The 14,876-nt window shown below is 33.9% G+C and overlaps 2 protein-coding genes across 16 annotated transcripts in view; one reads left to right on the top strand and one right to left on the bottom strand.

Annotated features, from left to right (window-relative positions):
* The first annotated feature begins 91 nt into the window (after positions 1-91).
* Positions 92-4,177, top strand: LOC108553385 (sodium-coupled monocarboxylate transporter 1). The gene is made up of 15 exons (XM_017908256.1): positions 92-390; positions 610-941; positions 1,163-1,377; positions 1,467-1,518; positions 1,601-1,668; positions 1,746-1,900; positions 1,993-2,133; positions 2,228-2,336; positions 2,557-2,666; positions 2,734-2,920; positions 2,984-3,070; positions 3,146-3,234; positions 3,321-3,434; positions 3,518-3,704; positions 3,817-4,177. The coding sequence occupies exons 2-15, from the start codon at positions 680-682 to the stop codon at positions 3,892-3,894; spliced, it is 1,854 nt and encodes a 617-aa protein (XP_017763745.1). The 5' UTR covers positions 92-390; positions 610-679; the 3' UTR covers positions 3,895-4,177.
* A 6,344-nt stretch (positions 4,178-10,521) lies between these two features.
* per (period circadian regulator) overlaps positions 10,522-14,876 on the bottom strand; it is a 21,912-nt gene continuing 17,557 nt past the window's right edge. For 3 of the 15 annotated variants that reach the window (XM_017908329.1, XM_017908398.1, XM_017908336.1), the window contains 8 exons: positions 13,396-13,642; positions 12,928-13,301; positions 12,646-12,839; positions 12,368-12,528; positions 12,000-12,244; positions 11,701-11,919; positions 11,224-11,535; positions 10,523-10,740 (listed from right to left, as the gene is read on the bottom strand). In XM_017908329.1, the coding sequence (XP_017763818.1) occupies positions 10,627-10,740; positions 11,224-11,535; positions 11,701-11,919; positions 12,000-12,244; positions 12,368-12,528; positions 12,646-12,839; positions 12,928-13,301; positions 13,396-13,642 (1,866 nt within the window). In that variant the 3' untranslated portion in view covers positions 10,523-10,626. The other 12 variants (XM_017908351.1, XM_017908375.1, XM_017908354.1 and 9 more) reach the window with 9 other exon arrangements.

Genomic DNA, 14,876 nt, shown 5'->3' with positions numbered 1-14,876 from the left:
AAATTGTCACAATGGCACAATCGTGATGTGTGCAATCGTATCGAGCCGTTTCGAGCTTCTGGCTCTTTTCAGATGAACTGTCACGCTAGTTGTGGCCGGTCTTCCGTGATACCCATTAGAATCTTCCACACCATATATTACATCAACTATCGTGTCATATATTTGAAATAATTTATCATTCAATTCAATGTGAATAGAATTATACCTTTCCTTGAGTGTTACATCGCGTGTGTAAAGCATTATTTACATTTGGTCGCTTATTCTTAAATGAATTTTAAATCACAGTTCGCCAATGTACCGAGCTCGAAATAGCTTAAGTTCACAGGTATCCGGTTTTTTCCAATAAACTAGTTTTAATGGACTGAAAAATTACCAAGTACAAAAATTAAGGTAAGCGATACTTTTAATTATTCTATTGAAAATATTTGAACACGAGGATTCTCTTACTTTACATTCTCTTTTCCATTTGATATATAACGATTTACAAACTATAGTAAAATATCGCCAATTTATTTTCGATTACCTAAGAATAGTCCAATGTACTTTCCTTCTCTCAGCACTGGTATCTTTATGTTCTGAAATAAAATATCGTTTATTGATCCCCGAAAGGATTTGCTTTGCAATTGGAAACGCCTTCCAAAGGCGTTACAACGATCACAAAATTCCATTTTGCAACAAAATGACCGCAGAGAGTAGTATGCAGGATAGTCAACCAAATTGGTCGCAGGATATGCCGACGGTGCAGGAAGTCAATCTAATGATGCGAAGTTTCGGCATATGGGATTACATGGTTTTCGTATTCATGCTGGTTGCTTGCGGTTGCGTTGGCATTTACTTCGGATTTATTAAAAAGTCATCAGGAACAGACGAGTACCTCATGGGTGGTAGAAACATGAAGATACTCCCCGTCAGTTTGAGCCTCGTAGCCAGTTTTGTGTCGGGTAGGATTTCACTTATAATTCCAAATAGTCACTTTACTCGTAACGATAATTTTCTCATTAAAATCGTGGTAATAAAAATGAATGCCAATTTATGCACAAGCTATTTTCGGTTTCTATGAAAATTCTAATCTGCAATCGCGATGTATAAATTTACACTTTTTACACGCAAATTTACAAATTATATTAATAATTATACAATAACAATAATAACGTAATAATAGGTATTTCATTGCTGGGTATACCGACGGAAGTTTACGTACACGGTGTTAGTTACCTCTGTATCTCTATCGGAGTCATCTTTGTTGGTTTTGTAACATCGGTAATCTATTTACCGATTTTTCACAAGCTTAGACTGACAAGCACCTACGAATATCTCGAGAAACGTTTCGACAAGAAGATCAGGACATTAGGATCGGTGCTTTTCTTGATCAGCATCGTGAGTTGTTTAAAGAATGTTCAATTTTATTTAATTCGCTGCGATAACAAAATTGAAGTTTCCATAAGAAAATCGCATTATCCTTCTAGATGACATGGCTTCCTATTGTTATTTACGTGCCAGCGTTGGCCTTTAATCAAGGTACTGAATGCACGTTGAATCGTTTTTGATAAAACTAACAACACTCGACTAACATATCAATAACGCACCTTATAATTTACAGTCACGGGGGTGAACGTACACATAGTTACTCCGTTTGTCTGTATCGTGTGCATTTTTTACACTTGCGTGGTAAGATACAATTTGTAAACACGAGAATTATCGTCCGCAAGAGGAAATTATAAAATAATTCACGTTCTATTAATTAGGGTGGTTTACGAGCAGTGGTATGGACCGATTTCATTCAAACTTTCGTAATGTTTGGTTCCATGATACTAGTCGTTGTTAAGGGAACATCCGACGTAGGCGGATTGCCGTTGGTAATACGGAGAAATTTGGAGTCTGGCAGACTTGAATTACCCACGTGAGAAATATAATTTATATTAAGTCAAACTAAAACAATAATTAACATGTTACAAACGTAATAATCGTTAAGTTACACGAATGTTTGAATAGGACAGATTGGAGTCCTCTTACGAGGCATACGGTCTGGTCTCTCGTTATTGGTGGCTTCTTTTTTTGGCTGCAAGTAGCCGTTCTGAATCAAAACATGATACAGAGGTATCTTGCGCTACCCACGTTAAAATCAGCTAAAAGGTATATTGGTTACATTAAGCTTTCGTTCACGCGCGAAATACCCAATTCGAAATAAACAACGAAATAATCTGAGACACAAAATGGCACATTTCAGAGCGCTCTGGATTTTTATCGTCGGAGTTTTGATTTTAATAGGAATGTGCGGATACGCGGGAATGTTAATATATGCTTGGTACCACGTATGCGATCCACTTACGACAAAGGTAATCATTAGACTTCCCTGATAGCCTAATTCCACGATATATCGTGTACTGGTAGTAATAGAAAGATTTCATATTCAATGTGTATCACTTGAAGTACATCTGACATTTCATCCTTTACATCCTGCGGATATCGTGCTATTTTTCATAGAATTTTTACTTTCTACCATCTATTTCGAATAACAGCCTGTTATTTAATGAAAACGAAATACTTTTCATGCAGTTGGTTGTCGCGAAGGATCAATTGCTACCATTACTCGTGATGAACATATTACACGAATTTCCGGGTCTTCCGGGTCTTTTCGTTGCTGGAGTATTTAGTGCAACATTGAGGTAATTTCGTTTCATTTCCATCTTATCAATCGCAGACAGTAAAACTTCAATTATGTCGATATTTTAGCTCTTTATCTACTGGTTTGAATTCCATGGCTGCTGTGATATTGGAGGACTTCATTAAACCGTTTAAGAAAACGCCATTCTCTCCGAAAGCCGTGGATATTCTATTAAAACTCATGGTAGTTACTCTCGGGGTAACCTGCGTGGGACTTGTATTTGTCGTTGAAAAGACAGGGTCTCACGTATTACAGGTATAATACAGGCAAGAGAATTTAATTCGAAGGGACTTTTGTTCGAAACGAATTATGTTTCAGTTATCTACGAACTTGTCCTCGATTACTAGCGGGCCGTCTCTTGGAATTTTCAGCATGGGTGTTCTGTTGCCCTGGGTAAATGCCAAGGTACGTTCAAATTCGATATGAAAACGACGAATTAGCAACGTGAATACAAATCTCACGATCCTGTACAAAATACAGGGTGCTCTGATAGGTGGTCTCGCTGGTTTGGGTTTTATGGGATGGATTAGCCTTTCGGCAGAAGCAGCGATCGCTAATGGAAGAATAAAGTGAGAATAGAAGACGAATGATTTGAAAATATTCGTCACTTTGTAATGCTTGCTATAACATCGTCTAATGTAACATGTTTCATCAGATTTGACGAGAAACCTGTCAGCACGGAAGGATGCTATTATTCGTTCCCTCAAGTAGAGAACCTAATGCTACTCGAACCTCCGGACACGATTTTGGATAATGACGATTTTCTCCCGTAAATATTAAATTTCAAAGACACGTGTAACATAGATAGAAATAATTGTATTTTCTTTTTGGTAATTGTATCAATACTTTTAGGGAACCTCTCGCGTTATACCGTATTAGTTATCTTTGGTATACCGTGGTTGGTGCATTAGTGACGATGACCATCGGCCTGGTTGTGAGCCTCATCTCGTCCGAAAATATTGAAAAATTGGATCCAATGTTACTGGCCCCGTTTATAAGAAGATTGATAAAACCATCGAACAAAGAGCCTCAACAGGAGGCAAGCAGCGATTAGCGATCATTTTCTTTCGATAAATATCTCTTTCTCTTAAAAATTCTTACACGCCTTCTTTCGACTAAACTTCTATCATATGTACTCTGTTTCTTTTTAGGTTGGAAATTTGGACATACACAGTTTGGAAGTACGTAGAATGGGGGAAGAGAATACAGCTGAAAGCGTATTACATTAGTATGACCTTGACTTGATGATCATGATCAATGTTGGTCGAATCAGGGGTCAGCAAACTGTACGAGATGAAGTGTTTGGTTGACAGGCTGAAATATCGAATTAAGAGGGTTGAGTCTAAAATAAGTTAGATCAATGGAGAAAATAAAGTACAAAATGACTCGAATTAGAGTTTGGATGAGTCGGAACACCGAGGCAAGAGAGAAGGACTTATCCATATAACTCGTAGTGACACGAAAGTGCTAAAAGTTGTTTAAGTATGAAGCATGAATAAATCTTCAATACATTTTTTTTACACTTAACCATAGATATAGTGTATTTCATACGTATATTTCAACATTAACAGAAATGTACAAAGATAATATATACATTAGTATTCTATTATTATACTAGCAATACTTTTAATAAAATTTTTACCTTCGCTGTAAAATATATAACGCTCAGGATGTAAAAAAGAAAATAATTAAACTTGAAAATCATACCTGCAAGTATGTTATTCCTCGCGAAGAATCGAAATGATCGTGAAATAATAAATTATTAAATATATTTTACTTATTAAATAAAAATTATATATTAAAACCATGATTTCTTTCCTTAATTATCATTAAATCGTTCGGACATACACGCACACAAAATAAAAACCAGGAGGCATGCTTTTTTCGTTAATATACAACGAATTCGATAAATTCAATTACAAAAAAGAAAAAAAAAGAAAAAAAAAGAATACTCCTCCAGAGATATAATATAATATAATACCCATGTCTGAAAGGAATGCAATGACGGTTGCTTCAAATTACTGCACATTATAATGTTCAATATATTGCTGTTGCTATTATTATGTTTTTACAATCCAGATATTATATAATAAATTAAGATCACTTTAATTGACTGTAGAAACCTTCGCATTCGTGTATGACTCGTGCAGTTTGCATTTATTTAAAATTGAGCATGAGATTATACAGAGATTTAGACACTAATTTATAAACTACTTGTAAAATTTATGTCTCAACAGATTTATCATATCGTATGCTTTTACATATAAAAAATTGTACAGAAAAAGTAATCGGACACGATATTTTAATATTTTGTACTTGAGGAGGATCACAAACTGCACGATCATTGTTTGTTTGTGTAAATCCCAAGACGTAATGCGATACAAACATTTTTGTGTCATAATGCATATTCATTGATAACGCATCGAATTTATATGAAATTTTTCATCGTCAGCATTGCGTTCGTCTGATAATGTCGCGATTTAAGTATTTAACATCACCGTTGTAAAAGACATTTGTTACATGAATAAATTACTCGACAAGTAGTAGAAACAACAAAGCACCGATTATTTCTCTCCATATCAAACAGATGCAACTGCAAATACTCGTTAAACGAGACATTCGCTGCTTCCCGTTGTTCGATAATTACAGTTTTCTAAATCTTGCTATTATCATTACAATACTGTAAGGAAAAGATAAATGATGCAACGAAGATGGAAATTTTAAAGCTATCCCCTCATTACATCTTATTACATCTTATTACACCTTATTACTTGTATCTACATTATTTCTTAAAGATTTTTACGCTTGGCGTATCAATAAAGGTGCGACAAAAACAGCTACATCTGCCAAACGAGAAAGAAAATGTACAAACGGGGGAATAGAATATTGATAGGAAAAATTGAAGAATTATTTATACACCTATCTCCTTTTATACGCGTAGAATCAGCTGTTATTATCGCACAATCGTGGTACTTTCCCACCGTAATTGTTAAAATGCCATCTTAAATACAAATGCAGAAAGTAAACGCGTTCTAAATGAAATAAATAAATAAACATGTATATATGCGAATGTACATGTATTTATTTATTCCTCACACTTTTGTCGACAGTCACTTGTTTGAAAAAGTCATAAAACTTTGTGCTAATGTAACGTCTTTAAGAAACGAAGAATATTTAAAAATTTGTCTGAATTTTGAAGCCAAAAGCATCGACACTATCACTCAAGCTCGTTTATTCGGAATTTGCAGTTTACGTCTTCCGTTTTTCTTTTGATGATGACAATGATTTTTTCACAGTTTGATCGAATTATATTTTAAAGGGCGATTATTCAGTAAGAATACCGGGTATCGATGCCTTTGTTTCTTTGTATGAGGTATAGTCGATGTTAAATATCCATATAAAAACTAACAATGCTTTTTGAATAAAGGAATGAACGAGGTTTTTCGTTTCTTATTCCAGGTAACATCGTCGGTCTTTATATGAAAACTTTATGGGATAATTGTTGCAACTACTTTATACAATCTGGACTAGATTTACGATCTTCGAGATAAAGGAAGCATGACGCTTCATTTTCTCTTCTCTTTTTACATCTACAAAAACAGCGTTCTGACCTCTTAACAAACAAGCTACATCGTTTAATTCGAAAGGTTGCAGTTCACTAGTATAGAAAATATTTCTTCCACCTCTCAATTACACAATACAATAGGCATATCAATCATGGTTCATATATTATGTATACAAATATATAGTATATAAAATATTCTTCGATCATACAAATGTTGAGATGAAAATTTCAGAATGTTTGCTCCCTATATCGAAAGAACACGTAAAAATAATCTTTTCAGTCCAGTACTATGCAATGAACAATAAAATTATATTTCTTAGAGTAATATGAAGAATATACAAATGTATTAATATTAAATGAGAATTTTTATCGTCATGGAACAGATATCAAAATTATTAACAGGATTACAAGTATAAACAAATATAAAAGTTATTACTATAATTCTATCCAAGAAATCTAGAAAGATTAGGACTATTACAAGATTAAAAAAAAAAAGAAAAAAAAATTGATTACATTCGTTGAAAAATATTATAGATTTATTTTTATAAAATTTTAAGACGTACTCAATTGAAGTCATCCATTTATACTACAGATTATACTTAACGAATTCTATTTTCGGATTATACTTTTATTCCTTTTAAGCGAGTAGAAATACATGTTCATTTTGAGGTAGCGTGTCCGACACGGTGTGTTTGAAAAAGAACGACCCCATTATTTGGTCCCATTATGAATTCAAAATTTTCACTATTCGTTATAAGTAACAGCTTGAATTTAAAAATAGATGCACTTTAAATGTTAATCAAATATAGACCGAAATTGTTAAAAAGAAAATGCACGAATACAATTTATAATTAATATACGATATTAGAAAAATAATCTTTCTAAACTAATGTAACGACAATGTCTCATTATGAGGAATTGATTATGAAAATGGAAATCATTGAGTAACAAAAGACTATACGTAGCAAAGTATTAAAGTATTGACCTAAATCCTTAATTCTCTTACTAATAAAATTATACATATATATGTATATATGTGTGTATATAATTCCCCCCTTTCTTCTTTTCTCGCTCTCTATATTTAATAGTATTAAATCTATATCAAACGTTGTGCAGGCGACAGACTTTCCAACGGATTTTACATTTTCGTAACAACGAGAACTTATCAGTTATCTTGTATACGAAAACAAAGGCCGAATAGAGTTGGAGAACTCAATTAGTAAGAATCACGTGGACGTCAATGTCTGCCCGATAACAGGGACCTCGTAGCTTCACGAAAATGTTTTTTTATCCTTGAGACACAAGTATGCCTAAAAATTATCACCGATGTAACGAGTATGTAAAAATACCATCGGCAGAGATAATAAAATATCGGTGAGTTTCGTTTGAAGGAAAAAAGGAACTTAAGCCTTATCGAATCACTAACTTTATAAGCAATATGATTTTGATATCTTAGCGATTAATATTTTATACTTAAATTTTCCCGTTGTTCGATAATTACAGTTTTCTAAATCTTGCTATTATCATTACAATACTGTAAGGAAAAGATAAATGATGCAACGAAGATGGAAATTTTAAAGCTATCCCCTCATTACATCTTATTACATCTTATTACACCTTATTACTTGTATCTACATTATTTCTTAAAGATTTTTACGCTTGGCGTATCAATAAAGGTGCGACAAAAACAGCTACATCTGCCAAACGAGAAAGAAAATGTACAAACGGGGGAATAGAATATTGATAGGAAAAATTGAAGAATTATTTATACACCTATCTCCTTTTATACGCGTAGAATCAGCTGTTATTATCGCACAATCGTGGTACTTTCCCACCGTAATTGTTAAAATGCCATCTTAAATACAAATGCAGAAAGTAAACGCGTTCTAAATGAAATAAATAAATAAACATGTATATATGCGAATGTACATGTATTTATTTATTCCTCACACTTTTGTCGACAGTCACTTGTTTGAAAAAGTCATAAAACTTTGTGCTAATGTAACGTCTTTAAGAAACGAAGAATATTTAAAAATTTGTCTGAATTTTGAAGCCAAAAGCATCGACACTATCACTCAAGCTCGTTTATTCGGAATTTGCAGTTTACGTCTTCCGTTTTTCTTTTGATGATGACAATGATTTTTTCACAGTTTGATCGAATTATATTTTAAAGGGCGATTATTCAGTAAGAATACCGGGTATCGATGCCTTTGTTTCTTTGTATGAGGTATAGTCGATGTTAAATATCCATATAAAAACTAACAATGCTTTTTGAATAAAGGAATGAACGAGGTTTTTCGTTTCTTATTCCAGGTAACATCGTCGGTCTTTATATGAAAACTTTATGGGATAATTGTTGCAACTACTTTATACAATCTGGACTAGATTTACGATCTTCGAGATAAAGGAAGCATGACGCTTCATTTTCTCTTCTCTTTTTACATCTACAAAAACAGCGTTCTGACCTCTTAACAAACAAGCTACATCGTTTAATTCGAAAGGTTGCAGTTCACTAGTATAGAAAATATTTCTTCCACCTCTCAATTACACAATACAATAGGCATATCAATCATGGTTCATATATTATGTATACAAATATATAGTATATAAAATATTCTTCGATCATACAAATGTTGAGATGAAAATTTCAGAATGTTTGCTCCCTATATCGAAAGAACACGTAAAAATAATCTTTTCAGTCCAGTACTATGCAATGAACAATAAAATTATATTTCTTAGAGTAATATGAAGAATATACAAATGTATTAATATTAAATGAGAATTTTTATCGTCATGGAACAGATATCAAAATTATTAACAGGATTACAAGTATAAACAAATATAAAAGTTATTACTATAATTCTATCCAAGAAATCTAGAAAGATTAGGACTATTACAAGATTAAAAAAAAAAAGAAAAAAAAATTGATTACATTCGTTGAAAAATATTATAGATTTATTTTTATAAAATTTTAAGACGTACTCAATTGAAGTCATCCATTTATACTACAGATTATACTTAACGAATTCTATTTTCGGATTATACTTTTATTCCTTTTAAGCGAGTAGAAATACATGTTCATTTTGAGGTAGCGTGTCCGACACGGTGTGTTTGAAAAAGAACGACCCCATTATTTGGTCCCATTATGAATTCAAAATTTTCACTATTCGTTATAAGTAACAGCTTGAATTTAAAAATAGATGCACTTTAAATGTTAATCAAATATAGACCGAAATTGTTAAAAAGAAAATGCACGAATACAATTTATAATTAATATACGATATTAGAAAAATAATCTTTCTAAACTAATGTAACGACAATGTCTCATTATGAGGAATTGATTATGAAAATGGAAATCATTGAGTAACAAAAGACTATACGTAGCAAAGTATTAAAGTATTGACCTAAATCCTTAATTCTCTTACTAATAAAATTATACATATATATGTATATATGTGTGTATATAATTCCCCCCTTTCTTCTTTTCTCGCTCTCTATATTTAATAGTATTAAATCTATATCAAACGTTGTGCAGGCGACAGACTTTCCAACGGATTTTACATTTTCGTAACAACGAGAACTTATCAGTTATCTTGTATACGAAAACAAAGGCCGAATAGAGTTGGAGAACTCAATTAGTAAGAATCACGTGGACGTCAATGTCTGCCCGATAACAGGGACCTCGTAGCTTCACGAAAATGTTTTTTTATCCTTGAGACACAAGTATGCCTAAAAATTATCACCGATGTAACGAGTATGTAAAAATACCATCGGCAGAGATAATAAAATATCGGTGAGTTTCGTTTGAAGGAAAAAAGGAACTTAAGCCTTATCGAATCACTAACTTTATAAGCAATATGATTTTGATATCTTAGCGATTAATATTTTATACTTAAATGTATGGAATTGACATTGTGTTTGAATACATGAAAATGTGTTTGAGACAGTTCAAATTTACCGATAATTTAGAAATAAAATTAATTTATCGATCAATGATAATATTAATATCCCCAAGTGCTTCGAAGTCTAAATTCTTACATGTAATAATAGTTATAATGATAATAATAATATTAATAATAAGAAGAAGAATATTTTGAATTAATAAATCGTAATATAAAAAAAGACAAGTGAAACGCGTTTAATTAAATGAATAAAGATATAAAATGTAGCGAATACATACATACATACGTCTGAGTAGCGAAATATGTCAGAAGAATTGTATCTGCTATGAAATATAAATGTAATAAATTAAAACAATTTAAATGACATTGGAATTGTACGCAGCGATCAATTGTATCGTAAGTATTAGAATCAAATTCGAAGTATGACATTGTAAACGGATGCTTCGAATTTGAAAGCAGTATTCAGCTACAAATTGATCGGCATAAGGTTTTTCCTATAACTGCTGGCAAGGTATGGCTTGAGGTGGTAGCGCCGGTGGCAATGGTGCATTCTCTTCATGAATCATTACGAGTTTACCGTACTTCACCATTCTCCTCCTATGTTTTTGCTGCAAACAAGATCTTGTCCTTTTAGTATAGCCATTATCGCTTCACGATGTGCAAAATTTCTTTAAATAAAATTTATTATCAATATGCATTCTTATATTTTAGTTATTTATTAATGCGACAATTATTCTTAGATCGTTAAATTCTTAAATAGTTAGTTTAAAATTTTTATGATACATAATCCATGTAATGATGATTTAACACTTAAAGAACACAAGTTTTCTTATTTAATTTATTTCAATGATATTAGTTATTCGTACGACAAGCAATTATCTATTACAAAATAGTCGCTCATAAGATTGAAAATTAAAAATTTAGTGACTTTTAAAAAAAATCTATAAACTATGTTTATGTTTAATAAAAAATCTTGTGCTGGTTTATGCTTCTTCATTTGTTTACAAAATAATTTACAGTTGATACAAAATCGGTACTCGTATGTCATCGAGACTTAATGTTTAACATACAGCTTTAAAATCAAAGTTTACCTGCGACATTGTGCCGACTGTCCAACTTCCACTACTACTTCCGCTGTCACTACCACTGGAAGTAATTCCATCTTCCAGAACAAGCTTCGTTTCGAAACCTTCGACCTCCAAGTCCAAATAAAGTTGACCCAATTGATCGTTCACCAAAAGTGGTTGATTAAAATTTTTTAAGGCATCCATATCAGCTTGAAGTACTTCGTTTAGTGTCTTTGGGTGTATTTGATATTCGTATATCAATTCTGGAGTTAATTGGACACCTTCGAGCCATGGTGGTTCTTTCCTTCGCTTACCATAATGTTGCTTCATACTGTCCTATAAATAAATGTTTACCAATAAATAAATCAGACTTTTCCCTGACTAAAATACATTCTGAACGCTTTTGATAAATTACAAGTGGTCGATTATATATATTTGTATGTATTACAAGTTTCCTTAAGTAAATACTATCAGACAAAGAAAAAGAAGAATGCTACTTACTTCTGGCAGATATTCGGTTGGCTTTTGATCTGGGTTACAACTGCTGTCACTGCTCTTGTACAGAAAACTACTATAAAAGCTCGATGAACTCGACTCATCCACGTTGTAGTCATTTTGTTTGTGAATTTTTTGATTCAGTGGCGTTGGTGCGTCTATTAAACTTGAGCAACCTCCATCATTGCTTACGCAAGAAGAGAACAATTCACCAGGGGATAATACCTAGTTATTATTAAACGTTCAATATACATACAAATTAATAGAACTATTTAATAAATGGTTGACCAGTAGAGTTATTTTACTTTTTTAGAAGATTCAGACATGGCCATAGTGCTGCCTGGTTCTGCTTTTACGCTTGTTGCTTGACTGGCTGGTCGTTTCCGATCGGAACATTTATTCACTGTAGATTTATTATTTTCACGCGTGACTGGTGTTTGTTCAGGGATCAAAAAAGGTCTGTACATCATGCCGGATGACGGAGCACCTATTACTGGAGGATAAATGACACCAGCCATCGTTGTCGTCACATATGAAACTGGCACAAACACTGGAAATTAGTTTCGATATTTCAATTTTCCTTGATTGTTTAAAAAATTCGTAGTATTATTTAGTCTGGAATTTACGAATTTCTAATAAATAGCGATATTTTAAATTCAAAAGAAATACGTACTATAAGGATTTGATTGCGGGGGTTGCATTGATTGAGGCGGGCTAAGTTTCTCCTGTAGAGATGATAAAGCTGCAGGATCGTTAGTTTGTGGAACGGGAACATAATACACTGGTATCATTGGCGGCAGTACTGGTATTCTGGGTATTGCTTGTGAATTTGTACTGAAATTGAAGAAATCGCAATTTAATTTGTGCAGTCGATTACACCTTTTATTTTCGTACGTATTCCTTCATTCTTCCTTTTATATTTTATCCCTCGTTTGATCAAGGAACACTTACTTTCGTGGCACATTATGTGGTTGAGCAGGCGGTGGAGGTGGTACAGTAACAGATAAAGGTTGCCACAAGTTGATATTAGCACCTGTTTGAATTGCGGTTGATTGATCGACGCTCATACTTGTGACTGTTGTTGCAACGTTCGTAGGAAACTGACCCGCGGTACTCGTTCTTGACACCTCGTCGTGTTTTGAAATCTGATAAAACAGAATCGAACACGTTTAAACGACGTTCATAGTAACTCTTCGGTTCACAATTACGCGGATTTGTCGATGGATTACTAACTTTGAAACTGTCTCCCTCCCAACTATGGCTTCCGCTTCTCTTAACGCCGTGACCTTGGTTAAGAAAATGCGTATTCGGGTCCGTGGACATTTTCTCGGTTGTCTTTATTCGAGAATCCTTCAGCTTGTCGCTGTTCTTAAAGCTACACCGAAGTTCCCGGTGCTTTTGCATCATCAACTTCTCCATATCCTCGTTATGTCGGTTCAGCAACGATTCCGTCAACGTTGGAGGCTTGAAGCTTTCCGTGCTAGTCGTGTTCGATGTGTTACCTCTACTAGCTGAACTTGTTTGATTATTCGAACCACTACTGAGGTTTTCTGCACTACCGCTACCGCTTGCACCGCTTCCGTTTATCGGTGACATACACTTCCTTGCTAATTGCACGAAAATATTCGAATGTCAAAATTCAAAAATTCTTTACTTCTTTGCTAGGTAATTTAACAGTGAAGTTTCACAACGAATACTCACCGGCTGAATTCGGACTTGTCTTTCCACCCTCGTCATTGCTGGAATTAATATTCTCTTCGTCGCTGCCGTACATGGTGGCAACTGGCGGTTTACTCTTAAAGAACCTTTCGATATTTTCGTTGTAGTTGAGCTGATTGTAACTTGGCGGGGTCTCGGTGGATGATTTACTGTCGTAGTACTCGCGATGGGGCGAAATCTCACCAAGCATCACGCTGTCGTGCTCCTGCAACAAGGGATTGCGTGATCCCTTCACAAGTATATTGTAGCGACTTAGAAAGAGTTGTCACTTGATTTCGTCACTGTCAATTGTTTTGCAAATTTGCGTGGCGTTATGCTCGCGTCGAGCTTTCAGTATTTTGTTAGACGCTTTGCCCAGCTATAGATGGCTGTTAAAATTTTGTGCCAAATATTTTCTGCACCGTAAATCCTTCAGCAATCTTGCGACCGCAAAAATGCAATATTTACAGCGCACGAGCGACCAATCGACCGAATAATATTTCTCCAGCTCTACAACACCGTTAGTTGCTTCAACTGTTACAACCGACCAACTTCCTTCAGTTTCACCGTTTTCCCTTCTAGATCTTTGTCACTCGTGCATTCATCTATGCATACTCTTTCACGCCTCTCGTTCATTCTCCAAATTCCCGTTAAACGTATAAAGAGATTTTTGCTGTCGAAATTTAGAAAAATTCGACAATGGAAATAAAGCTTAAAGCTATGTGAAGTTCTCCCTAGCTTTCATTATACATATGTACATTGGTTCCCCATATCTATCGTTTTTATCGATCATTCCCCGAGAAGCGTTAATTACCAAATTCATTCACGAAAGTTTACCAATATTGTTATCAGAATTTTTAAAATATTACCACCATTCTTGCACGCTTAAACATATACTCTCTTTCATTCTCGCTTTCTCATATTGCCTCGTTAATTTCAAAACCTTCTAAGCGAAGAGACACGCTGGAACTCTATTCACGAATTTCGTATTGCAATAAATTTCTAAATGCACTTATTGCCTTTGACGTTAACACATGTCAACCGTTTCTCGAATACATGAGACTAAGCTTTCAGAATTCGTCGTATGGCAATCGCGAATCGATCAATCGATATGTAACAGCAGTTACGTTTAACGCTAACGTGATAAAGAGGCAAGAGGAAAGATACAAATGATACGATTTAGGATTTTACGAATGGATTAGGACAGAAGAAAATTTCTCGATACGCATCTCGAAATATCTCGAAACATCTCGTTGTTGAGCGAAAAGGTCCTCGCGAGAGAATCGGGGGGAAGGAACACGACGATGAAGCAACACATCGTCCAGAAAACGTGATGAAACGCAACAATGGAAATAGCAATAGGATGCTTCGACGATGAGAATAAAAAATAAAATTAATCAATGGCAAACAATTTCTTGGTCAACGAAACGGGTAACGAAAGCATCGGGGAAGAAACAGCGTTATTAAATAAAGAAACGTTATAT

This window comes from Eufriesea mexicana, unplaced genomic scaffold, assembly GCF_001483705.2.
Source record: "Eufriesea mexicana isolate 0111107269 unplaced genomic scaffold, ASM148370v2 scaffold22, whole genome shotgun sequence".
Lineage (NCBI taxonomy): Eukaryota > Metazoa > Arthropoda > Insecta > Hymenoptera > Apidae > Eufriesea > Eufriesea mexicana.
Note: the sequence above shows the minus strand (reverse complement) of the source record. Positions and strands in the feature narration are given on the sequence as shown.

Coding starts and splice junctions, on each gene's coding strand:
- LOC108553385 (XM_017908256.1), top strand. CDS start 680: ATGACCGCAGAGAGTAGTATGCAGGATAGTCAACCAAATTGGTCGCAG. Junction 1,901..1,992: donor GGCAGACTTGAATTACCCAC/GTGAGAAATATA, acceptor ATGTTTGAATAG/GACAGATTGGAGTCCTCTTA. Junction 2,337..2,556: donor GCGATCCACTTACGACAAAG/GTAATCATTAGA, acceptor CTTTTCATGCAG/TTGGTTGTCGCGAAGGATCA.